At 46.5% G+C, this 27,680-nt stretch overlaps 1 protein-coding gene across 1 annotated transcript in view; it reads right to left on the reverse strand.

Annotated features, from left to right (window-relative positions):
- LOC126417051 (gamma-aminobutyric acid type B receptor subunit 2) overlaps positions 1 to 27,680 on the reverse strand; it is a 430,259-nt gene that overhangs the window by 252,706 nt on the left and 149,873 nt on the right. The window contains exon 5 of the mRNA XM_050084943.1: positions 10,318 to 10,422. Coding sequence (XP_049940900.1) covers positions 10,318 to 10,422 — 105 coding nt within the window. The remainder of the gene's footprint in view (positions 1 to 10,317; positions 10,423 to 27,680) is intronic.

The following is a 27,680-nucleotide window of genomic DNA, read 5'->3' on the forward strand; positions in this document are numbered from 1 at the left end:
AAAGGTTCAAGATAAATGAGTAATTTTTATTCTGAAATTCCGTGTTTGCAAATTGTGGCAAGTGTATCTTCATTTATGTTTACTTATGACTACGGAACATCTACGCGAAAAAAAATACAGCTCCCTATTAATATCCTTTGTTATTTCACAGGTAGCTTTGTTCCATACCATACAGAAAATTTTCGTAACCGTTCATATGAGGGAATGATTTGCTTGTTAAATAGTTTCTCTCGGCAAAGGACGCGATCAGTAATCATCTTGGGGTTGAAGCTCTGTTTTCCGTGTTTGCTTTAACAATACATACGTTCTTGGATAGGGTCCGCCTTTAGCAAAACACATTTTTTATTTTATTTTTTTTTTCAGCCAAACGTGTTTCACTGCAGTTGCAGCATCAGCCTTAAAACAAAAGCCCACTGAAAATGCTGCAACTGCAGTGAAACATGTTTGGGTTAAAAAACAAAATTGTGTTTTGCTACATCTACAAATATACTCAGCTAGCCACCAAGCGGTGTGTGGCGGAGGGCTCAATTCGCACCAAAGTCATATTTCCCCCCCCTCTGTTCCACTCGCGGATCGCGCAAGGGAAAAACAACTGTCTGAACGCCTCAGAAAGAGCTCTTATTTCCCTTATCTTTGAATGATGATCATTACGCGATTTGAAGGTTGGTGGTTATAATATATGCTCTACATCCTCGGTGAAGATTGGATTTCGGAATTTAGTGAGCAGCCCCTTCTGTTTAGCGCGTCGTCTATCTGCAAGTGTGTCCCACTTCAAACTTTCTATGAAATTTGTAACGCTCTCGCGATGGCTAAAAGTACCAGTCACGAATCTTGCCGCTCTTCTTTGGACCTTCTCAATCTCTTGAATCAGACCCAACTGGTAACGGTCCCATACAGACGAACAATACTCCAAGACTGGACGAACTAACGTATTGTAAGCTATTTCCTTTGTTGAAGGACTACATCGCTTCAGGATTCTACCAATAAACCGCAATCTAGCTTTCGCTTTACCCGTTACTTGTCTAATCTGATCATTCCATTTGAGATCACTTCGAATAGTCACACCCAGATACTTGACTGATGTTACCGCTTCCAAAGACTGCTCATTTATTTTGTACTCATACATTAATGGGGATTTTCGCCTTGTTATACGCAGTAGGCTACACTTACTAATATTGAGAGATTACTGCCAGTCATTACACCATGCATTTATTTTATGCAAATCCTCATTGATTTGTTCACAACTTACTTGTGATACTACTTTCTTGTAGACTACAGCATCATCGGCAAACAGTGTAAGTCCGCTGTCAATACCATCAACCAGATCGTTTATGTAAATCGTAAAAAGCAGAGGACCTATTACGCTCCCCTGGGGCACACCTGAAGTTACGCTTGTTTCTGTTGAAGTTACCCCGTTCAGGACGACATACTGCTCCATGACTGTTAGAAAACTTTCTATCCAACCGCATGTGTCATTGGGTAGACCGTAAGCGCGCACTTTATGTAGCAAGCGACAGTGCGGAACTGAGTCGAACGGCTTTCGAAAGTCGAGAAATATAGCATCAACCTGGGAGCTGGTAACTAGAGCCTGATGTATATCGTGCACAAAGAGAGCCAGCTGTGACTTGCATGACCGCTGTTTCCTAAAACCGTGCTGGTTTCTGCAGATGACCTTCTCAGAGTCTAGAAAGTTCATTATGTCTGAACACAAAATATGTTCCATAATTCTACAACAAATCGATGTCAGTGAAATTGGCCGGTAATTATGTGCATCCGATTTTCTACCCTTTTTATAGATTGCTATGACCTGGGCCTTCTTCCAGTCCCGTGGAACTTTCCGCAGTTCCAGTGATCTCTGATAGATGACGGAGAAGAATGGTGCTATATTTGTAGCATACTCAACATAAAATCTTACGGGGATACCGTCTAGGCCAGATGCCTTTCTGGCGTCTAAGGATCTTAACTGTTTTACAATCCCAGATACACTAAACATTATGTCAGCCATCCTTTCGTTTGTTTGATAATTTTTTGGGGTTATTTTTAGAATCTGCAGATAAAATATTGCTTTCAAATTCGTTAAAAGAGTGTCTCATTGTCCTTCTGACAACTGCTTTCATCTCGCATAATTTCTGTTTGTCAGTGACTACGTTTAAAACGACTGTGCAAAATTTTCTGCTTTCTCAGCAACTTCCTAATACGTTTGTTTTACCAAGGTGGATCCTTTCCCTCCCCTATACTTTTGCTAGGCACTTACTTCTCTAGCACATGGTGAACAATACCTTTAAATTCCGACCAGAGATGCTCAATATCTTTGTGTGCAGCGGTGAATGCTTAGAGCATGACAACTCTGCGCTGTTTCTTTGCTTTTTTTTTTTGCAACTTCCACTAACATAGAAGCCACAACGACATTATGGTCGCTAATACCTTCTTCTAGATTAACTTCCTCAAAAAGATCAGGTCTGTTTGTCGCCAAGAGTTCTAATATGTTCCCATGTCGAGTTGGTTTTCTAATCAATTGCTCAAGGTTGTATGTTGAGAGCTCTCCTAGGATCACTTCACACGAATCTTTACTTCTACTCTCTGTGACAAACGTGTAATTTTCACAGCAATGGATGCTGATGTGTAGCAGTTGGTCGGTTGGCGCAGTCGTGACGTAGCACCAGTGGGGCATGCAGAGTAAGGAAGGTGCGGATATCCACCACTTGCCCGACGATTGCCGACACACATGTTTTGTGTGGGGACGACATTGGTTGACCGTCGGTCGGTCGTCTTGTTAGACGATGTGTATTTGGCTGGCGATTGCTTGTGGGTTGGCTGTGTCCACCGACTCGTGGTTCGTCCTTGTTATTGCACAGTCAATGCCGTGGGCATCGCCTAGTCCTCGTACAGACGTTCGTGGGGCTGTGTGTAGTTTTGTGATTTCCACTGACAAGTTTATTTAAGAGTTGTCGGCGTTCTGCCTCTGAGTTAGTCGTTCGTTTGATTAAACGACGTGGGTTTTCGGGTCGTCCACCCCTTATGGGTTGTTCAAATGGTTCAAATGGCTATGAGCACTATGGGACTTAACATAGGAGGTCATCAGTCCCCTAGAACTTAGAACTACTGAAACCTAACTAACCTAAGGACATCACACACATCCATGCCCGAGGCAGGACTGGAACCTGCGACCGTAGCAGTCATGAGGTTCCGGACTGAAGCGCCTAGAACCGCTCGGCCACCGCGGCTGGCCCTTATGGGTTGTGTGGGATACGTTTTGGTTTGGTTCCACAGTGTCTGCTGTCAGAATCGGTGGAATTTTCGTGCAAGTGCGGAGCGGACCCTTGGTGCAAGTGTGGAGCCTAACTCACCTCGAGCATTGGTCTGTTGACGGTCTAGCGGTTGGGTTGCCGGCTGATCGCATATAGTTGGGCCGACTACCTGTCTCCCCCAAACGAACGTTAATATTTCAAGTGCAGACCGACCCCCAGAAACTTCTGAGCGCCGCTTGCTGTACTGCCTTTTCTTGTTGGTGTTTGATTGTGTATTTTAATGCCTTATAGCCGATGGTTTGAATTTATATGTTTTTAGTTGGGTTTTAAATAATGGTCCTTCAGCCGTTTTAAAATTGAAAGTTCCTTACTTGTCAAGTCTTCGGTCGTTAGGGCCTTGGCCTCATTTGAAATATTATTTCCGGGTAAAACCGTGCGGTTTCTGCATTTTGAAAATTTATTGTAGTTGTGTTCTAAATCATGGGCCTTCAGCCGTTTTAAAAATTAAAGAGGTTGTGCCCTTAGGCCATAAGATTGTGTGACATACTCAGTCGATAGTTAAGCTCGGAAATTTGCTCTGTAATGTTTGGGCAACTAAATAAAGTTATATTCCAACTACTTTATTCCAGCTACCTGTTCTGTCCTGCGGATTTAACCAGGCGTTTCAGTCTGTTAATCTGGTTGACTATTACACCGTTAGGCTATAACTATCTTATAGGAAGTTTTGAATCCAGTCGCAAATCTCGGTATGCTCGTAATTTTTCCTCTAAGGGCAGAGCGGGACGATGTCAAATGCCTTCCTGAAATCAAGGAACACGGCATCATCGTGAGCGCCTTTGTCCATTGTATTATGGATGTTATGGAGGAAAAGAGCGAGCAGAGTTTCACAAGATCTCTGTTTGCGGAACCCGTGTTGATTTTTACAGAGTAAATTTTCGTTCTCCTACAGCGTAATGTTTCTTAAACGTGAAACGTGCTCCGTAATTCTATAACAGATTGACGTCAACTGCATAGGTGTTTAATTGTGTGCATCTGTCCACGGCCCTTCTTGAAAACGGAAATATCCTGCGCTTTCTCTTTTCATTCACTAGGTTTCTCTCATTCCTCCAGCGATCTACGATAAACTACTGCTAGTAGGCGTATGAGTTCATTTGCACAACCTCTGCAGAATCTTATAGTAGGTATGTCATCTGGTCGTGATGCCTTTCCACAACTAAGCGACTGTAGCGGCGATTGTTATTACGCCAGAGTTTATGGCACTGTGCGAGAGTATGTGCAGCAACACTGGAATGGCGATCCATTTAAAGAGGAAGAACTAATGTTCATTCTAATACTAAAGTTAATACTCGAGGTACGTGAAAAAATGGCACTTACGCCGCATCTGAATATGGAAGAGGTAATCGATCGAGTTTAGGCCCTCGCAGAGGAACGAGTAAACCGGGAAAGAAATAGTGACGATGGTCAAAATCGGAATACTGGGCCGCCTTGAAGAGGATTTCAGAATTGCGAACGACCAAGTAGATCCGATCGATGACAGGATGGCTTGCGAAGGAGGGACGAATATAGCCTACTAAGGATTTAACCCAAATCATTAACAAAATCGACTAATCCATGAAGGAAGCAGAGCAGTGAATCAATTGCCGGAACCTCCAGGGAGCAGTGGTTGTAATCCAGAAGGCCATTCATCAGTAAACTAAATAGAGTCTTGGAAACGGCCCGCTCCGAAACTAATGTTATGGAAAATGGGACGGACATCACGGTCAATGTCATCAAGTGCGAACGTACCACAGACGTGAAGGAAGACCTATGCAGAGGGGACAAGAAACTGATACTGTCATTTCAATGCCCATTGTAGAACTGGAGATCGGGGGGATAGGTATGGACACCTTTGTGGGTTCAATGAATGAGAGAAATGCTATCCTGGAAAATCTGTTTTCTCAACTGAATCACCTGGTTGCGTTCTCTACACTTCCTGTTAATGGTGTATATATTATCAGTGATACAGAAAATCGAAATAAACCTATAAAAGCCGGCCCGGGTGGCCGAGCGGTTCTAGGCGCTACAGTCTTGAACCGCGCGACCGCTACGGCCGCAGGTTCGAATCCTGTTTCGGGCATGGGTGTGTGTGATGTCCTTAGGTTAGTTAGGTTTAAGTAGTTCTAAGTTCTAGGGGACTGTTGACCTCAGAAGTTAAGTCCCATAGTGCTCAGAGCCATTTGAACAATTTGAAACCCATCAAAGACCAGGCACTATTAAAATTGCGAAGTTAGGGACGTGAGTGTGGTCAGAGCGTGTTGATTGTTGACTGATTGCAGAGATGAAATATAAATTGAATTCTGAAAGAGTTTTATTCATGTGAAGTTAAATGATAGAGACAAGAAAGTGAATTTTAAAGGATTTATCATCGAAGATTAACATGGGCGCTTCATGCATCAAAATGAGATTAATGCGTTGTTGAGGAGAGGAATCTGCAGCTTCAAATAATTCAGAGGAAGATACTGAACAATGAGACAGTAACAATGATGAAAATGCTCTGACTAGTATTCAAAACAAGATTAAAGCGTTAGTGGACCTGCCTCAAGCTAAACGAGACGTAGTTATAGAATTATTCGAGCAATGGATTCATCTGCAAAACTGAAGCATTACGAACCATTTTGTAGTAAATCATATCAAATACGTCTGGCCAAGAGAGAAGCAGTCAATAAAAAAAAAGGTGTTGAATTTGACAGTCAGTTAATTAAACTATCAGACAGTGAGCATTCTAACGTGATCCACTCCGTAAGAAACAATGGCGGTACAATGCGTGTAGACATCGACAACCCAGGGAATGATATTCTCCCGCAACGTGACCAACCAAAATTTTGAATGTCTGCTACAAACTTTTAAAGGGGTAAAATATTTAACCATCCTCGATCTAATGGGTAATTCAGCTCAAATATTTTTAGATGAAACTAAAAGTACACGGCCTGTTTAGAGAACAGAAGCTGCTACCATCAGCAGCCTTTGTGAGAGCACTGTATGAGGTTCTGAGAGAGGAATTATTAAGTATGTAAGCTTCTATGTAGACAATATTCTAATTATCACCGCCTCATGCGAAGACTCTTAGAATTTATACGGCGAGAGCTAGAAGCCTTTAGGAGAATTAGTACAACAGTCACTTAGCTTGGACAAGTCAGAATTCACAAAATCACAGACTGAATTCCTTGGCAAAACACTATCTCCACGTGGAACTGAACTTGATGTAATGAAAATCCAAACAGTAAGAAATTTTTCCATTCCAATCTGCCGTAAAAATGCAAACCTTTCCCACGATTTTGCGGTTTCTATCGCCAATTCATTCCAGGATACTGTCTATCTTTGCCTGTGCTCATGGTACTTTTAAAGAAAGGTGTATTACGGAAAAGGGATCGGGAACATCACGAGGCGGTTGAATTCGTTGAAAAAACTCCGTGAGGCACAGATATTTCACCGTCCTCATTTGAAGTAAAATTTTTACATTGGTACAGACTGCAGTGACTATGCTTTTGGTTCAGAAGTGCCTTAATTGGTTCAAGTTAACCGAGTCAGCGAACACCATACTACCGCTTGTGCAAGCTGCGCACTGACCAACACAGCCACAGAAAGACAAGCACCTTCCATGGTATGGAGTTTACAAGTTTCGCTTCTATTTGCTTGGCAGATATTCTATCGCCGTTACTGATCACAAGCCACTTCCAGCCTTGATAAATTGCAAGATAGTATGCAACGGGTTGGCACGGGGATGATTAGAACTTCAAGAACGCGTTTTTGAGGTTCATGTACGATTACAGAAACATACTTATTATACATTCTTACAAACTTACGGAAAGAACCTAAATCTACACAGCACCCTCAAGGACTGTCTTAATTGGCACGAGGGCATACTCAAGGGTTGAACTGTTAGTGGTTCATTTGTCACGGCCGTCAGCGATCAGCGATCGTATGGCGCTCTGGAGGCCTGTCTGGTTCCTTCTCATTTGACTCTGCTTGCAGTAATCGTGCTGGGTTAAGAGGTGAACGGCGTGCCACATTCCTTGCAGGGCACAACATGCTCCGAAGACGGGTATGTCCTCCTATTGAACCACTTCAGCCATTTCAACAGGTTTGCATTACGGTTCTTCGGGAAGCTGGCTGGACGTAAAGTTGGGTGTGGCGCTGCTCTCGGCAGTGGTTTGTAGAACACTCCCACAACTGTGGACCAGCTTCTGGACGTCTACACAGTACAGACGCACATCAATATTGACACATTGTGAGAGAATCAGTGGCCGACCGAACACCATCCAGGAAAGAAGTATGGACATACGAGGGTTGGAACTCAAATAACGGCAACTATTTATTCATAACCGATACAAAAGAGTTACATGTTTGCACCTGTTACTGCCCTTCAAAGTAGTCACCATCGTTGTGTAGAACCCGTTGTCAGCAAAGTGGAAGGCGTAGTATACCGTTAGCAGAGCCTGTTCTGTTGATGGTGCGAATGGAGCGGTCTAAGGTTATGGTGCTTCTCGTGTACGACTGTGACGGTGTTATCCTAACGCATTACGTTCCTCCAGGGCAGACCGTCAGTGCACAATATTACTGTTCGTTTTTGGAGCATTACCTGCGACCAGCTTTTCAACAGAAGCGGCGGCACTTTCTGCGCAATCCACCCATCATTTTGCACGACTACGTGCGGACGCATACAGCACAAACTGTGGCTGCTCTGTTCGGTCGATGGGACTGGGAAGTACTGTACCATCCACCATACTCCCCAGACTTCAGACCTTGTGACTTTGATTTGATTCCGAAGATGAAGGAACCACTTCGTGGCATTCGCTTCAGAACTGTTTCAGAGATTCGACAGGCAGTAGACCGCTCCATTCGCACCATCAAAAGAACAGGCTCTGCTAACGGTATATTACGCCTTCCACATCGCTGGCAACGTTTTCTACACAACGCTGGTGACTATTTTGGACAGTAACAGGTGCAAACATGTAACTCTTTTGTATCGGTTGTGAATAAATAGCTGCCACTATTTAAGTTCCAACCCTCGTATGTTGCACCTGACGTCACCAACGACCATAGGCAACCGCCTGATTACAGCAGGACTAAAATGAGTATGCCTCTGGCCAGGCTGGCACTGAAACCACAACACTGCCGACCACAGCTACTCTGGTGTCACACAACAGTCGACTTACGAGCGGAATGGCACTCTGTCTTCATTGAAGCAGTGAGCACGTGAGTGATGGATGTACAAGTGTACAGTGTAGACCCTATGAGTGGCCTATTCCGAAGTGTATTCGCTCACGACACAAACATCCCACTCCCGACTTCATGATGAAAGGGGATATCAGTTAAAACTCGCCGTCACATTTGGTGCTTCTGAGAGGGAAAGTAACCAGTGCCGGCTACATTTCCCGCCTTGGTATTCACGTTCTACTGCCGTTTCTTCGACAGGAATGTGATGTGATTTTTCAGCAGGACAATGCACATCTACATAAGGCTGCCCTGACGTAACGTGCCCTTCATGTTGTACTACAACTGCCCTGACCATATCTGTCTCCATCTGAACACGTGTATGACATAGTGGAACAGGAACTTACTCTTTCTACAGAGCCTGGGAGAACCATTGCCGAATTGCAACCAAAAGGTGCAAGGTACTTGGGACAATCAACCGCAGAATGCCATTCGGTATCTTCACGATCGTTTACATGCAAGAATACACTCAAGAGTTGCTACCAGAGTGCGGGATACTGTGTATGGCTGCGACAGTTCGGGCACCCTTTCCTGTAACATGTGCATCGTATTTGGTATTAATTTGTTATCATATAGCCACCGGCCTTCCTCCTCAGATCACGGAAGTTATGCGCTGTCGGGCTTGGCTAGCACTTGGATGTTTGACCATCCAGGTCTGCCCAGCATTGTTGGCAAGTGGGGTGCATTCAGCACTAGTGAGGCCAATAGAGAAGCTATTTTATTGAGAAGTAGCGGCTACGGTCACTAAAGCTGAAAATGGCCAGGAGAGCAATCTGCCCCTCCATACCCACATCCAGTGAGGCCTATCCGCTGAGGATGACACGGCTGTCGGTCAGTACCGTTTAGCCTTCCATGGACTGTTCGGATGGATTTTAATTTGTTACCATATGATCCTAGAATGATGAAATGCATGTCACATCACTTGTGAACATAATGGCCGTGTTCTAAACAGTGTTGCATTATTTCCGATAGTGTATTAATGTAGCTCATCTCAGGCAGAAAGACGTCAAAATTCATTTGATGAGAGGTGCAGAAGGCGAACATTTCATGCGAGTATTTCTATGCAGTAGCATAAAAGAGCAGGAGGCAGAAGAACTTCTTAAAGCGGCCACTGAAAAATATGACGATCACAACCAAGATACTAGAATATTACTTAAAGCATAAAAAATTAGGCTTCGCCCGAAAAAGCTATGAACGCCCAATGGGGCGTCGCTGGATGCGGATATGGAGGGGCATGTGGTCAGCACACAGCTTTCCCGGCCGTATGTCAGTTTACTAGATCGGAGCTGCTACTTCTCACTCAAGTAGCTCCTCAGTTTGCTTCACAACGGCCGCGTGCACCCCGCTTGCCAAGAGCGCTCGACAAAGTGGATGGTCACTCATCCAAGTACTAGCCGGGCCCAACATTGTTTAACTTGTGTGATCTGACAGGAACCGGTGTTACCACTGCGGAAAGGCCGTTGGCTTATTTAGAGCATGACTAACTGAATTTCAGATAATTAGAGGCTATGTGTATCTCTACACACGTTGTAGATGAAAATGCAAGCTATGGTCCCAAGAGAATGCAGTTTTTGACAATATGGTCCGCAAAATCGGTGTCTAGCGAACTCTTTAGAAAACTAAAGTTCCAACAATCCGGCATGAAGGATTCATGCACAGTATCATACCACTGAAACCTGAAGAAAGTTCAGAAATTTATCGTAATGGCCAAATGCTATGTTATGAAGTTAACTTCACGCAAATTATGGTGTTACGCATATATCTTCTTACAGCTTTTGTTACCACTACCTGTAGTTCCAGTAAGCAAGCCACTCACCCGCAGCATGCGCATCTGGTCCTCGAAGTCGGACTCGGCGAAGGTGATGGTGGCGCTGCATGTGATGTTGGCCTGTTCCAGCTCCGTCACGAGGTCGTTCACCGCCTGCGAGGAGAGAACAGAATGTCACGAGCAACATCTGCGAAACAACGTGGTATTGATGAAATGCAATAGCGATAATATTGCCCTAAATACGTCTGTTAAGTTCCGGAATCCGTGCTTGAAGTTAATAGGCGTTTACTGGCAGTATAAATGTACGGTAGACGTGATGCGCACCCGAGTTTGGCGGCGGACTGTCGGATAATACTCTTACGTAAATAAGCTTACCAGATAAAATATTAGCCGCCTCCTTCAAAGAGCGTAGTGACAGCTTAGGAAGGCCGTGAATGGTGTGCAGCTGATACCAGTCAATCATGTGACCCATTGGTGACCATATGTGCTGTAGCGAGAAGCAGAGATAAAAACAAATTTTGAGGTAACATGCTTTGACAGTTCACAGTGTGTGGTGCCATGGCATATTTCACGAGAATGACACCGGACGCGAAAACTGGTGGAGTCGGCTGTAAAACCGGCAATTTGGTACGATGCCAAATATCGTATATGTTAAAACTTTATGATTTGACAGGAAGCCAAATCCGAAAAATAGCGAATTGGTAGAATAAACGAAAATGTATATTCTCTTTACGGTTTTGTTTTTGAGTCGTCAATTTTTTGACTGGTTTGATGCGGCCTGCATGAATTCCTATCCTGTGGCAACATCTTCATCTCAGAGTAGCACTTGTAACCTACATCCTCAGTCATTTGTTGAATGTATTCTAGTCTCTGGTTTCCTCTACTATTTTCTGCTACTTCCCATGACTTTTTTCTCTCTTCGATTTACCCTCAATCCATATTTCGTACTCATTACACTGTTTAATTCATTCATCAGGTTCTGTTATTCGTATTCCCTTTCATTGAGGATAGCAATATCATCAACGAATCTTGTCATTAATATCCTTTAGCCTTTAATTTTAGTTCCACATTGAACCTCCCTTTTATTTCCGACATGCTTCTTCTATGTGTAAACTGATCATTAGGGGCGAAATACTACATTCCTGGCTTACAACCTTTTTAATCCTAATACTTCGTTCTTCATCTTCCACTCTTGTTGTTCCCTCTTGACTCTTGTACATATTGTACATTCCACGTCTTTCCGAATAGCTTATCCCTATTTCTCTCACAATTTCGAACATCTTGATCATTTGGAATTTTTTCCAGGTCGACAAATCCTCTGAATGTGTCTTGGTTTTTCTTTAATCTTGGTTCCATTATCAAGCGCAACGTCAGGGTTACCTCTCTGGTGCCTTTACCTTTCCTAAAGCCAAGTTGATCGTCATCTAATACATCCTCAGTTTTCGTTTCAATTCTTCAGAAACTTCGGCGCATGAGCTGTTGAGCTGATTGCGGGATAATTTTCACACTTATCAGTTCATGTAATCTTCGGAATTGTGAGGGTTGATGTTTTACCGAAAGTCAGACGGGATATCGCCAGACTAATACATTCTACACATACCAAGATGAACAGTCGTGTTGTTGTCATTGCCCACAATGATTTTAGAGCTTCTGATGGAATGTTATCTACCCCTTATGTCTTATTCGATCTTAAGTCTTTTGATTATATTAACGGATCCCCTACGTCTTCTATACTGATTCCTGTTCCTTCTTTAGTACTCATCAGACGCCTTCAGTGTACTCATTCCACCTATCTGCTCTCTTCTCTGCATTTAACAATGGATTTCCCATTGCACTCTTAAAGTTACTACCCTTGCTTTTAGTTTCAACGAAGGCTGTTTTGAGTTTTCAGTATGTTGAGTCAGTGCTTTCGACAAGCATTTCTTTTCAGATTTCTACACAGTTTTGATGCCACCATTTCGCCTTAGCTTCCTTGCACTTACCATTTACTTCATTTCTAAGTGACTTATTTCTGTATTCCTGAATTTCCTTGCTTATTTTTGTACTTCCTTCTTTAGTAGATCAACTCAAGTATTTCTTCGTTACCCAAGGTTTTTTCACAATGCTTTTTGTGTTCCTACGTTTTCTTTCCAACTTCTGTGACTGCTCTTGTTAGCGATGTCCATTCCTCTTTAATTGAACTGCCAACTGAACTATTCCTTATCACAGTATCCACAGTCTCAGAGAACATCAAGCGCATCTCTTCATTTCTCAGCACTTCCCTATCCCATTTCATTGCGCACTGATGCTTCCTAATGAGACTATTAAGCTTCAGCCCAGTCTTCACTACTATTAAATTTTGATCTGTGTCTACATCTGCTCCTGGGTAAGCCTTACAATTTAGTATCTTATTTCGGAATCTGTGCCTGATCAAAATGTATCTAACTGAAAACTTCCCGTACCTCCCGACGTTTTCCAAGTATACGTCCTCCTCTTGTGACTCCTGAACAGAATATTCATTATTACTATCTGAAATTTATTGCAGAACTAGATAAATGTTTTTCCTCTCTTATTCCTAGTACCAAGCACAAATTCTCCCCTAAACCTTTCTCCTACTCCTTTCCCTACAACCAAATTCTAGTCCCCCAGATTATTTGATTTTCAGTTCCGTTTAAGTACTGAATTACCAGTTCATTATCCTCTTATACTATCTCTATCTGTTCATCTTCGGCTTGCGTTGTCGGCATGTATAACCGAATTATCGTTGCCTGTGTTGATATGTTGTCGATTCTTATGAGAACAACCGTATGATTGAATTGTTCACAACAGTTCACTCTTTGTGCTACCTACCGATTCACAACGAATCCTATTTCCGTCATACCATTTTCTGCTACTGTTGCCCTACAGTCATCTGGCCAGAAATTTATGTCTCCCTTCCATTTCACTTCAGTGATTCACCGCTATATCTAGATTGAGTCTTATCATTTTCCTTTCCAGATTTTCTAGCTTCCCTATCAAGTTCAAACTTCTGACACGTCCCGACTCGTAGAACGTTACCCTTTCGTTGCATATTCGGTCTTTTTCTGATGGTAACCTCCTCCTTGGTAGCCCCCTCCCGGAGATGGGCCTGCGGGATGTGTAAAGATATCCATTCTTGCAGATGCACTTTTATTTTCAATACCCAAGTGCTGTGCGTTAATGATTACTGAAAAATTGATGTCCATATGAGATTATGGAGAAGCAGTGATAAAGAAAAGCTCGTGAGATAAGACACTTTGACAACGCAGTGTGTGTGTGATGTCATAGCATATTCCGCAAAATGATGGTATGAGTTACTTCGTCGTTACGATGTGTGTGAATTCTACAAAATTTTTCTTTTTATATGGTTTTTGGCCTCAGGACAATGTAAAACCCAATTTTCCCATCGGATGTAGTACGATCTTGCCTAATCAACAGGGCTACAACTGTTAACTGCCGAACTTGTGTAGTCATACACATTGAACAGTACGGATGATGTAATGTGCAACGCAAATCATAGACGACTTATTAGCATTTATCTGTGATTTGTAGCGGCCCATTTACGTTAAGACTTTAACAACGCCGTCGACTGGTAAAATTTTTAATAATTTTATTTAATTCCATGACGTTTGCTGCTTCGTCAAAATAGCAGCGTGCATACAAAACAGACGTGGGCTGATTGTTGAAATACGAGGGCTTGCTCAAAAGTAATGTTTCCGAATTTCTTATGTAAAAACTGTTAATTCTTTTAAAATAAAAGAAACGTTATTAATATTCTACATTTTTGTTCTTCATATCTACACTCCTGGAAATTGAAATAAGAACACCGTGAATTTATTGTCCCAGGAAGGGGAAACTTTATTGACACATTCCTGGGGTCAGATACATCACATGATCACACTGACAGAACCACAGGCACATAGACACAGGCAACAGAGCATGCACAATGTCGGCACTAGTACAGTGTATATCCACCCTTCGCAGCAATGCAGGCTGCTATTCTCCCATGGAGACGATCGTAGAGATGCTGGATATAGTCCTGTGGAACGGCTTGCCATGCCATTTCCACCTGGCGCCTCAGTTGGACCAGCGTTCGTGCTGGACGTGCAGACCGCGCGAGACGACGCTTCATCCAGTCCCAAACATGCTCAATGGGGGACAGATCCGGAGATCTTGCTGGCCAGGGTAGTTGACTTACACCTTCTAGAGCACGTTGGGTGGCACGGGATACATGCAGACGTGCATTGTCCTGTTGGAACAGCAAGTTCCCTTGTCGGTCTAGGAATGATAGAACGATGGGTTCGATGACGGTTTGGATGTACCGTGCACTATTCAGTGTCCCCTCGACGATCACCAGTGGTGTACGGCTAGTGTAGGAGATCGCTCCCCACACCATGATGCCGGGTGTTGGCCCTGTGTGCCTCGGTCGTATGCAGTCCTGATTGTGGCGCTCACCTGCACGGCGCCAAACACGCATACGACCATCATTGGCACCAAGGCAGAAGCGACTCTCATCGCTGAAGACGACACGTCTCCATTCGTCCCTCCATTCACGCCTGTCGCGACACCACTGGAGGCGGGCTGCACGATGTTGGGGCGTGAGCGGAAGACGGCCTAACGGTGTGCGGGACCGTAGCCCAGCTTCATGGAGACGGTTGCGAATGGTCCTCGCCGATACCCCAGGAGCAACAGTGTCCCTAATTTGCTGGGAAGTGGCGGTGCGGTCCCCTACGGCACTGCGTAGGATCCTACGGTCTTGGCGTGCATCCGTGCGTCGCTGCGGTCCGGTCCCAGGTCGACGGGCACGTGCACCTTCCGCCGACCACTGGCGACAACATCGATGTACTGTGGAGATCTCACGCCCCACGTGTTGAGCAATTCGGCGGTACGTCCACCCGGCCGCCCGCATGCCCACTATACGCCCTCGCTCAAAGTCCGTCAACTGCACATACGGTTCACGTCCACGCTGTCGCGGCATGTTACCAGTGTTAAAGACTGCGATGGAGCTCCGTATGCCACGGCAAACTGGCTGACACTGACGGCGGCGGTGCACAAATGCTGCGAAGCTAGCGCCATTCGACGGCCAACACCGCGGTTCCTGGTGTGTCCGCTGTGCCGTGCGTGTGATCATTGCTTGTACAGCCCTCTCGCAGTGTCCGGAGCAAGTATGGTGGGTCTGACACACCGGTGTCAATGTGTTCTTTTTTCCATTTCCAGGAGAGTACATATTAATTTCTCAACATAGTCACCCTGGTGGCTCCCTCTCAATGAGGGACCAATTTGTTGAAAGCGTCACTGTAGAATGTAAGACTTTGTTGATGGAACCAGAACAGCAGCTCTGCTTCCACCACTTAATCGCTAACAAAGTGAAGTTCTCGAAGGTGTTTCTTAAATTTTGGAACGGATGAAAATCGAAGGAAGCGATGTCAGGACTGTATGGAGGATGTCTGATGGCACTGAACCCAAGGCGCCAAATTGTTGCAGGTGTCGAAGCGCTCGTGTGTGATCTGTGGTTTTCATGCAGAAGCATAAGGTGCTCCATGCGTGAATGAATTCTTTGAATTCGTACTTTCGGATTTCTAAGGGTCTCTCAAGCACCAAAGTAGGTGTGTTACACACCGTCGTGTTACACGCTACAGTTTGGAGCACGCTAGCGGTAAAGGGTTGCAACTTCAAACAGAAATGCTGGAAGTCGCGTGAGTAATATGCAAACATGCAGTACCTCAACTGATAATGTCAACAGAATAAAAAAATTCGGAGTCAGAAATAGTCGCAGTCGTCCGTCTATAACCTAACGTTTTATCAGGCAGCAAATAACTGTATACGCTCATTCGATTTAAGTGCAGACGGTAAGACGAATATCACTAACGTAGTCATTGAAAGAACAAATGACTATCAAAAAAATTATACATGATGTAAAAGAGAGTAAGCACCATTTATCTACATCAAAAACAATTAAGCCGCACCGAGTGAGGTGGCGCAGTGGTTAGCACACTGGACTCGCATTCGGGAGGACGACGGTTCAGTCCCGTCTCCGGCCATCCTGATTTAGGTTTTCCGCGATTTCCCTAAATCGTTTCAGGCAAATGCCGGGATGGTACCTTTGAAAGGGCACGGCCGATTTCCTTCCCAATCCTTCCCTAATCCGAATTTGTGCTCCGTCTCTAATGACCTCGTTGTCGACGGGACGTTAAACACTAACCACCACCACCACCACCAATTAAGCCGCACGGGGTAGACATGCTGTCTCAGGCGCCGTGTCACGGTTCACGCGGCTCCCCCCCCCTTCCCGCCCCCCCCCCCTCAGGTATGGGTGATGGGTGTGTGTGTTGTCCTTAGCGTAAGTTTGGTCCCATAGTCCTTACCATAAATTTCCAAATTTCCAAAAACAAATATGGGAGCACAGCACAAAGTTGCGCCGGTACCCTATCAAGTCTTTATAGAAGCAATGACGTTAATCCATGTGAGTAGGTATCACCACAAAGCACAGGCCTCGAATCGACAGCAACAGCTCATTTCTAATAATAACACAGGTACTTTTGAGTACTAAATTAATTACATGTTTCTATATCCATCCTTGTGATTGATGGTCTGCGGGACTTCGGCCGTTCACATACGCAGTGAACTCAAGCATCTGCAGCCACCGTTTTTATGTCACTTTATTATACCGCAAGCAGTTTCGATGACTGAAGATGGTATATTGAGTCAGCAATGTTGGTGGCAATATAATAAAATAAAGTAAAAATGACGGTTGCCGGGGTTTCATTATATTATGTTAATTAATTTTGGGTCCCAGCAACAAATGATGAACAGACATAACATGGCTTTACGACTCCATTGTAATGCCGGCGTAACACGACTGTAAAGCCAGCGTTGCGCTGTCGCGACGCCGTACATATGCTACCTATATGCCTCTATTACGCCACACACGCAGAGTATACACAGGTACGACACCCTCATAGTCTTTGAATAATTTGGGGCACAGGTTCTCTCAAGGACTTGGTGCCCCCAGCTAATAAACATATCAAAAAATGTTTTGCATCACCTCGGTTCCGAGACTTCCGGAACCAGTACAGAAAATTGGAATAGAGATCAACATAAACATCTCTTCCGCCCTTTTACTGCTCATGAAAACCACACATTGCATGTTGTAGCACCACACAGCGAGGCCTTCAGAGATGATGGTCCAGATTGCTGCCTCTAATAGCCAGTAGCACGTCCTCTTGCACTGATGTATGCCTGTATTCGTCGTGGCATACTATCCACAAGTTTATCAAGACACTGTTGGTCCAGATTGTCCCACTCCTCAACGGCGATTCGGTGGTTGGTGGGTCACGTCGTCCATAAACAGCCCTTTTCAATCTATCCCAGGCATTTTCGATAGGATTCATGTCTGGAGAACATGCTCGCCACTCTAGTCGAGCGATGTCGTTATCCTGAAGAAAGTCATTCATAAGATGTGCACGATGAGGGCACGAATTGTCGTCCATGAGGACGAATTCCTCGCGAATATGCTGCCAATGTAGTTGCACTATCGGTCGGAGGATGGCATTCACATATCGTACAGCCGTTATGGTGCTTTCCATGACCACCAGTGGCGTATGTTGGCCCCACATTATGCCACCCCAAAAAATCAGGGAACCTCCACCATGCTGCACTCGCTGGACAGTGTGTCTAAGGCGTTCAGCCTGACCGGGTTGCCTCCAAACACGTCTCCGACGATTGTCTGGTTGAAGGCACATGCGACACTCATTTGTGAAGAGAACGTGATGCCAATCCTGAGCGGTCCATTCGGCATGTTGTTGAGCCCATCTGTACCGTGCTGCATGATGTCGTGGTTGCAAATATGGACCTCGCCATGGACGTCGGGAGTGAAGTTGCGCATCAAGCAGCCTATTGCGCACAGTTTGATTCGTAACAAGACGTCTTGTGGATGCACAAAAAGCATTATTGAACATGGTGGCGTTGCTGTCAGGGTTTCTCCGAGCCATAATCTGTAGGTAGCGGTCATACACTACATAGCCCTTGGACAGCCTGAGCAAGGCATGTCATCGACAGTTCCTGACTCTCTGTATCTCCTCCATGTCCGAACAACATCGATTTGGTTCACTCCGAGACGCCTGGACATTTCCATTCTTGATTGCCCTTCCTGGCACAAAGTAACAATGCAAACGAGATCGAACCGCGGTATTGACTGTGTAGGCATGGTTAAACTACAGACAATACGTCAAAACGAGCCGTGTACCTCCCTCCTGAATGACTGGAACTGATCGGATGTCGGACCCCTTCCGTCTAATATGCGCTGCTCATGCGTGGTTGTTTATATTTTTTGGGCGGGTTTAATGACATCGCTAACCAGTCAATGGGACTGTGTCTGTGACACAATATCCACAGTCAAAGTCTATCTTCAGGAGTTCTGGGCAACGGGATGATGGAAAACTTTTTTGTGTATTTTGCAGACCACGGTAGGACGTTACAACACGATCGTCGGATGTGTGCCATATTTTTCGATGATCCTGCTGCCTCAATTAACTCCTGTAATGAAGAGACTAACAAAACTTTATAATATGGTCTGCCACGGACGTTTAAATTTATGGTAAACTGGACTTGAATAAGCTTTAACGCAGCGAAACCAGTCGTGAATAAATCATCGCCTAACAGCTGTTTGCGGTTGTATTCAAGATCAATTGAGAGGCTGATATAATCCAACAACTGATAATCGCGGGAAGCGGATGACGACGGGGATTATGAGGAACAGTTATTGTTAGGGAATCACGAATAGGACAATTTATTGTCAAAAACACGACTCTCAGCAAACGCTTTGCAGCATGCACAATTAATTAAAATTCCGGGTGCCACTATACGATATCGGTCATTTCGCAATGAAACTCTCAAATGAAATAACGCGACGCGGATACGCAAATACGTATACTCAAATACCAAACAAGTTAGCAATTTTATTCAGGGTGTGTCGCGTCGTTCATACTCTCAACCTGACCGCGCATGACTCAACTCTGCCTTCAGACTGCAGCAGCCAACACCTGCACAGCGCTTGCGACCACCAACAAGAATCAGACTTTATTGAAAAGACTGTCAGCCGGCAGCAATTAGTTAAAAACTTACTTCGGCCACACCAGAGCTGGCTGTGATCAAGCAATTCGATAAACTGATTCTGAAAAGTTATAAATGATAGCAAATGTATCTCTATATATTTGACGATATAGAATCTTCACGTCAATATTTCATACCGTCTTCTTCTCACTACAGCGAATGACGGAATTCGCATAATACCATATACCTGAGCACTGAGCTGGAATGGAGAGCATACTGCCCAAAATCAAAGGCTCAACTTCACCCTCGAAGTGCAGACTGAAAATTAAAATTGGTCAAAGACACGAGGGTGTGTGTGTGTGGGGAGGGGGGGGGCGGTTTGAGCTTACGAGCCACCGGTGGTCTGGTGTTCCACAGCGATTTGCAGACGGAACGATGATGTCCATGAGCAGTTCCACAACATGCAGGGTTGTGGGGGGCGAAAGGTTGGGGGTGGTTGTGGCCTCCACAGGGCAGTGATATGACGACATTGTGGCCTTCATACAATCGTACAGATACTGTGATATTAGAATTCCAGGAATGCTGATGCCATTGTCAGTGATATATAGGAAGTACAGTTGCCTGAGTACCGGATGTTGACGTCAGTGATTTCAGGAATGCTGACGCTGATGTCATCAGTTCGAGGAATGCTGATGCCGGTGTCAGCATTTTTTTAATCAGAGAGTGCAGTGACTTTCTGCTGACAATAGGTTTCAAATTCGCCAGAAAATGCTGCTAGCAGGTCCATCTGAACCATTTTACAAGCGAACATTGCGAAGGGAAGTGCAGGCAAAAGATGATTGGCATCATGTATATCGCAAAGGGCTTTTGCTCACAGCTGCGTACAATGCTGCAAGTCTTCAGTGTGGCACGCAGGACGGAAACTAGACAGCAGCTGAGTGTAGGCAGCGTCGCAATTTCGTCTCTTTTCAAATAATGCAAGACGCCGAATCCACAGTGTGTAGAAAGTGCAGTTCAGGTTCTGTGAATACCATGACTTCGACCCACCCATTGAGGTTACCGTGGACGCGAGATAGGATGTACCTGCCCCCAGGGGCTCAGCATTCGTTTGCTGAGTACGGGCTTGGCGACCCCGGGGTCCTGAGCTGGGGACTGGTCGGCGCCGCCAGTCTCCTGTCACCGTAACCCCCGGACATGCTTCAGCGACCACCGTATGGCGCGACGGTGGACTGTTGTGTGCTGCAGGGAATGGTAGTCTTGGCTTGACCGCCTGGATTGCGAGGAAGGCCAACCTCTATAAAAACCCCTCAATCTTCCGGTGTGCTCCGCGCCTATGAGATGCATGGCTGTTGAGGTGGAACAGTCGCAAGCGGGCAACCTCTGGGGCACCTGCCGCACCCCAGTTGTATAAGGCTTACTCAGGCACGCGGGGCTCTGTCTGAGCGGACCTTTAGTTCCCTAGCTGCTCGTGGGACCGCAATGGACCCTTCGACCTCTACATTTCCCCCTACCAGTGCCTTGGGTGGGCCACTGGTAGGAAAACACACCCCATCGAAGAAGCGACTTCGTGCTACGAGTCCCCCAGCGCCTAGTGTTGATCGAGATTTATCAGACTCTCATAACAGAGCACATGCTGATAATCAGAATGTGTTTTTGATTATTAAACGGAAGGAGGGTAGCTTTGAGAGGGTTTCTCCCTTTTACATCCACAGGGGTCTTGAGGGAATTGCAGGAACACTTAAATCTGTGAAGCGACTGCGCAATGGGACTCTCTTAGCTGAGACATCTAGTTCCCGTCCAGTCGCTTCTCTTCGGAAAGCAACCTGTCTCGGTGAGTACGCTATCAAGACCGAGCTCCACTCCACTCTGAACTACAGTAATGGTGTTGTGACATGTAGGGACTTGGTGGATATCCCCACAGATGAGTTAAAATCTGAATGGGCTGATGAAGTTATTGTTGACGTGCAGCATATTATGAAACGAGTCGATGAGGACCTAGTCAAATCCGGCTCGTTTATTCTCACGTTCAGTTGCCCACGACTCCCAGAGCATGTTAAAGCGGGGTTCTTACGTTTGCCAGTAAGGCCATATTTCCCCAACCCAATGCGCTGCTTTAAATGTCAGCGCTTTGGGCATACTACGTTGGGATGCAATGGGATAGCCACTTGTGGTAAATGTGGTCAGCCTGCCCATGAAGGAGCTGATTGTTCATCGCCTGTGAAGTGCGTGAACTGCTCTGGGAGTCACCCTGTCTGGAGCTGGGTCTGCCCCATCTATCTCGACGAACGGAAGATACAGGAGATTAAAACATCTAAGCGCATCCCCTATGGTGAGGCCAAGAAGCTCTTTAAGGCCATGCAACCTCCTGTGTTTACTACATCTTTCGCTTCCGCTCTGAAAAAACCAGTACAAATGGCCACTGTTGCTACGCAAACGAAGGTTGCTAGTGTTAGCACTAATACCTGCGTTTGCCAGTGCACTTGTGCTGCTGTGGTTGTTTTGCAGCCTGCGGCTCTCCCCGCAACGTTGGACAAGGCTGTGGTTGCTGACATTGGGGTACTTCCTCCCTCTCCCCATATGGGGCCTTCTGCCGAGGCGAGTAATGCTCCACCTGTTGACAAGGCTCTGCATTCTAAGCCCCCCAAGACAAAGACGCCGAAGCTGAAGGTTTTGCCACCTGCTGAGACTAGTCAGGATCGGTCCGATGACGAGGCCATCGTACTGTCTGACTTCTCCCGTGGGTCGCCATCGGAGCTGATGGACATTGACGTCGACCGGGGGCGATCTTCTCGCCCCAGGAATAAATCTCCGGCCAGTACTGGCTCTCCTCCAAAGCACAGAGGCAGGGTGAGAGTTCAGCCCCCCTAATCACTGGCTCCCATATTGCAGTGGAACCTGAATGGGTTCAGGACGCATGTGGCCGAATTACAGCTCCTTGTACGAGAGTGCCCTTTGTGCTTATGTCTCCAAGAGACACATTTTCGGGCCACTGATGCTCCTTCTTTACGGGGCTATACCGTCTATCGGAAAGATGATCTGACGGGGGAAAGGGCAAAGGGTGGTGTTGCGGTTTTTGTCCGTGACATGCACCCCTCATCTGAGCTCCCTCTCGTTACAGACTTGCAAGCAGTTGCAGTTGACCTTCTTGTGGGTCGGAGGCTCACAGTCTGTTCACTTTACTTACCACCTCAGGATGCGATAGACTCTGGGGTTCTCGCAGACCTTATTAGCCAACTCCCCCGCCCATTTCTTCTTCTGGGGGACTTCAATTCTCATAATGTCTTATGGGGCTCTTCGACTACTTGCCCCAGGGGTCGCATTCTGGAGAGCCTCATGATGTCTGAAGAACTGTGCATCCTCAACTCTGGTGCTCCCACCCATTTCTGTACTGCTTCTGGGTCGTCAACAGCTACTGACCTTTCCTTTTGCTCTCCAGCACTCGCGGATTCTGCTCTGTGGGAGGTTGCTGCTGACCTCCACTCTAGTGACCACTTCCCCCTTTGGATTCGTCTCCTGGATGAGGCTATGGCATTACCAGTGCCGCCCCAGTGGCACCTCTGCCGAGCTGACTGGACACTTTTCAGCCAACTGGCTGTTTTGGAACACCGTGCCAGCGTCCACGAATGGGTAGACCATGTTACAGCTGTGGTCTCCCATGCTGCTGAATTGTCAATCCCACGGTCATCCGGTCATCCCAAGAGGCGTCCTGTCCCTTGGTGGACCACTGAGTGCCGCTCATCCATCCGAGCCCTCCGTGCAGCTCTGCGTCGCTTCAAGTGCCGTCCCTCAGCTGAGAATCTTGCGGCCTTTCGGGTGGCAAGGGCCAAAGCGCGGCGCGTGATTAAAGAGAGCAAACGACGGTCATGGCAATCGTTCTTGAACTCCATCTCCCGCTCCACTAATTCTACGAAAGTATGGGAAGCCATCAGGAGGATTTCCGGGAAACGCAGCCAACTACCTGTCACGGCATTGCTGCATCAGGGAAGTCTTCTCACGGCGCCGAGAGACATTGCCCAGACACTGGCCATGCATTTTGCGGCATCTACCGCCACTATTAACTGTGATCCAGATTTCTGCCGCTACCGCACTGCCATCGAGAGGGGTCACTTGGACTTCAGGTCTCCAAATTCTGAGCCCTGCAACTGCCCCTTCACAATGTGGGAACTGGATTCGGCGCTGTCGGTGGCTCATGATACTGCGCCTGGTCATGATCAAATCCGGTACAGCATGCTGCAGCACTTGTTACTGCCTTCCAAGGAAGTTCTCCTAAATTGTTTTAATATGATATGGTTATCCGGCACGTACCCTGACTCGTGGCGGGAGGCGATTTTGATTCCCCTCCTCAAACCGGGGAAGGACCGAACGCATCCCAGTAGTTATCGGAGTATTGCTTTGACGAGCTGTGTCGGGAAGACGTTGGAACGCATGGTCAACCGTCGCCTGCTTGAGACCAGGCAGCTCCTTAGCCCCTCTCAGTGTGGCTTTCGGAGATGTCGTTCAACTATAGACAACTTGACCTTGCTTGAGGCGGCCATCCAACAGGCATTCCTGCGTAACCAGCATTGTCTAGGTGTATTCTTTGACATTAATAAGGCGTATGACACTACTTGGCGCCGCCATATCCTCAATCAAATCCATGAGTGGGGCTTTCGTGGCCGTCTCCCCATCTTCATTCGGTCCTTTCTTTCCCACCGCCTCTTTCGATATAGGGTTGGTAATGTGCTATCTGATTTGTATGTGCAGGAGAATGGTGTTCCTCAGGGAAGCGTTTTAAGTGTCACCCTCTTTGCCGTCGCCATTAACAGTATCACGTCCACTATCCGGAGTCCTGCCCAATGCTCCTTGTTTGTGGACGATTTTGCTGTTTTCTGTTCTTCCTCCAGTCTTGTCACTGCTGGTCGGCAGTTGCAGCTTACGATACAGCGATTAGAGGCATGGACTGCGAAGACGGGTTTTGCCTTTTCTGCAGACAAATGTGTGTGTGTTCTTTTTAATCGTTCTCGACGTCTTTTTAACTCCCCTGAATTGCGTCTGAGGGACACCATTCTTACTTTTAGCGACACTGTGCGGTTCCTGGGCCTCACTTTTGATTCCAAATTGTCGTGGTTGCCTCACCTTAAAGACCTCAAGGTGCGGGCCCTGAAGGCACTGAATCTTTTGAAGTGTCTGAGCCATCGGTCCTGGGGAGCAGATCGGGCGCGTCTGCTGCAATTTTATAGGGCTTTCGTCCGATCGCGTCTTGACTATGGTTGCACCGTGTATGGGTCAGCAAGGCCTTCGTATCTGAAGATTCTTGACGCAGTACACCATGAGGGTATCAGGCTGGCCACTGGTGCCTTCCGTACCAGTCCCATCCCCAGCCTGTGTGCTGAGGCAGGGGAACCGCCGCTCGCCATCCGGCGGAAACTCCTCAAGGTGCGACGGGTGTGTCAATTCCTTGCCTGTCCTACCTCCCCTGCGTACCCTACCGTTGCCCGACCGCCTATGGAACGTCTCTTTTCCAGTCGTCCCAGGGCAACGAGACCATTTGGGATTCGTGCCAAGCATTTGCTTGAGTCCCTTGGTGTTGAGCGTGTGGCCCCCCAACGACAAGGTTTTACTCGCCTGCCTCCCTGGTTGCTCCAGAGGCCCAGCGTCCTTTTAGACTTGTCGGAGTACCGGAGGAGCTGCACTCGTGCGTTTGTTTTTACCTGCTTATTTTATGATATTTTAAACCAGCATCCCGACCATGTACCAGTATTTACGGATGGCTCTAAACAGGAGGACTCTGTTGGTTGTGCTGTTGTTTTCCCTGATCGAGTCGTCAAGTTACGGCTTCCTGCGGCGTTTACCATCTTTGATGCCGAATTGTTTGCGATCTTGCGGGCATTGGAGCAGATGCGATGTGTTCCCAGTCGTAAGTTCCTCATCTGTTCTGACTCCCTGAGTGCCCTTCAGACCATGCAACACTTGTACCCAGCGGATACGGTCGTCCAGGACATCCATGATGCCCAACTCCACCTGCAACGGCAGGGGAAGGAGGTTTCCTTCTGCTGGGTGCCGGGGCACGTGGGTATTAGGGGAAACGAACTGGCGGATGTGGCTGCCAAAGATGCATGTTCCCGCCCTCACGTTGTTGAATGTGCCGTCCCCCTCCATGCTGTTACCTCCCTCCTGCGTTATCGCGTTCTGCGTCAGTGGGAAGAGGAGTGGCTGGCAGTCGGTGAAAATAAGCTGCGTCTGGTCAAGGCCACCATGCGGCCATGGCGCACGTCCTACCAGTCATGTAGGCGGGATGAGGTTCTCCTCACTCGCCTCCGCATCGGGCACAGTCCCTTAACGCATGGTTTTTTACTCCGGCGGGAGGACCCCCCAATCTGCAGTGCTTGTGGCGTCCAGATTACTGTCCGCCACATTTTACTTGACTGTCTTTTATTCTCTGACCAGAGGGCGGTGGTTTCTTTGCCACCGGATTTGCCCTCTATTTTACAAGATGACGCAACGACTGTAGTTAAGGTCTTACGGTTTTGTGTCCTGTCCAATTTGTTGCCTCGGATTTTAGGGAGAGGGTTTTAATGTGCTGCTGGTGACTGGCTCACCCAGGTTTTAGGTAAGAGGTCAGCCAGTCACGATTACCTCCTTGTTTCCCTTCGGTTTCTTTTCTATTTTCCTTGTTTCCCTTCCTTTTTAGTGTGTTCCTTCTCCTCTTGTTTTGCCTCTGTATGTGAGGATTTGGAACTGCGTCAGGTCTGTGTCTTTTAGCCGTTCTCCTTGTTCGCTGTTCGTCTTAGTCCCTTCACTGCATGTGTTCCTGTTTTTGTGCGTTTGGGCGCTGATGACCACGCTGTTTACCGCCCGTAAATCTCAAACACACACACACACACACACACACACAGGATGTACCTCGCTACATTCTTGATGTGCAAGTATTCCCTTTTCTTCTGCCTCTTCATGACGAGCATGTGTGAAAACTTACATCTTCCAAGATGTCAACAGCTGCGGTCGCAAGGTTGAATGCATGTAAGTTATTATGGGATTCAAGAACACCCACTATATAATGCCTTGACTCACTCGATAAATCCCAAACAAAGTGTTGAAGACTATGTGCTCCAGTGATATTCATGTGACCACCGCCCATCTTATAGATCAACGTAGACTCATAGACTGCAGGTGGCAGCACTAGCAGAGCAGGTTAAATAATGCGTGTAGGGTGGACATGGGAAACAGTGTAGTCGTTGTCTTAATGCGGAAACGGTGCGATTTATCTGAAGTCCAGAAGGGCACGATCCCTGGACAAGTATGGAAGCATTTCTGACACGATTATGTTTCTAAAACGTTTTCTTACCGTCATGATTAAAGTATATCGTGCGTGGCAAAACGGAGCCATCCAAACACGGTACGGAGTCAGTTGTGGTGCAGCACAGGCCTTAGATGACAGGGTGAAAGGCGGAGATGCGCATGAACGTGCAACTGTAGGCAAATGGGCACTCAGATGAACCAAGGAGCAACAGCCTCTTCTCAACGACAGCTCAGCGAACGTTGCAGTTACTCAACGTATGGTCCTCGTCAGCAGAGTCCCGTTTCAGGTACCCATGCTGACTGCTGTTCATCAGTGATGAAGGCTGGAATTTGCTAGTAAGTACCCCAACTGGACGTCCACCCAGTGGCGACAGGTGGTTCCAGAGCCCCTACATTAATCGTCTGAAGGGGCGCACAGGACGAGGTAGCGCTATGATCTGGGAAATGTAATCGTGGTATCCCAGGGTTATCTCGTCAATCTGGAAGGCGTAAAGCATCAAGAGAAGTGTCCATCAATCTGTGGCGTCCTTGCCCATCCCTAGGTCTACAGACGTTAAAGCAACCTCTGGCGTGCCACAGGGGAGTGTTATGGGACCATTGCTTTTCACAATTTATATAAATGACCTAGTACATAGTGTCGGAAGTTCCAGGCGGCTTTCGCGGATGATGCTGTAGTATACAGAGAAGTTGCAGCATTAGAAAATTACAGCGAAATGCAGGAAGATCTGCAGCGGATAGGCACTTGGTGCAGGGAGTGGCAACTGACCCTTAACATAGACAAATCTAATGTATTGCGAATACATAGAAAGAAGGATCCTTTATTGTATGATTATATGGTAGCGGAACAAACACTGGTAGCAGTCACTTCTGTAAAATATCTAAGAGTATGCGTACGGAACGATTTGAAGTGGAATGATCATATAATATTTATTGTTGGCAAGGCGGGTGCCAGGTTGAGATTCATTGGTAGACTCCTTAGAAAATGTAGTCCATCAACAAAGGAAGGGCTTACAAAACACTTGTTTGACCTATACGTGAGTATTGCTCATCAGTGTGGGATCCGTACCAGGTCGGGTTGACAGAGG

Source organism: Schistocerca serialis, chromosome 8, assembly GCF_023864345.2.
Source record: "Schistocerca serialis cubense isolate TAMUIC-IGC-003099 chromosome 8, iqSchSeri2.2, whole genome shotgun sequence".
NCBI classification, from domain to species: Eukaryota; Metazoa; Arthropoda; class Insecta; order Orthoptera; family Acrididae; genus Schistocerca; species Schistocerca serialis.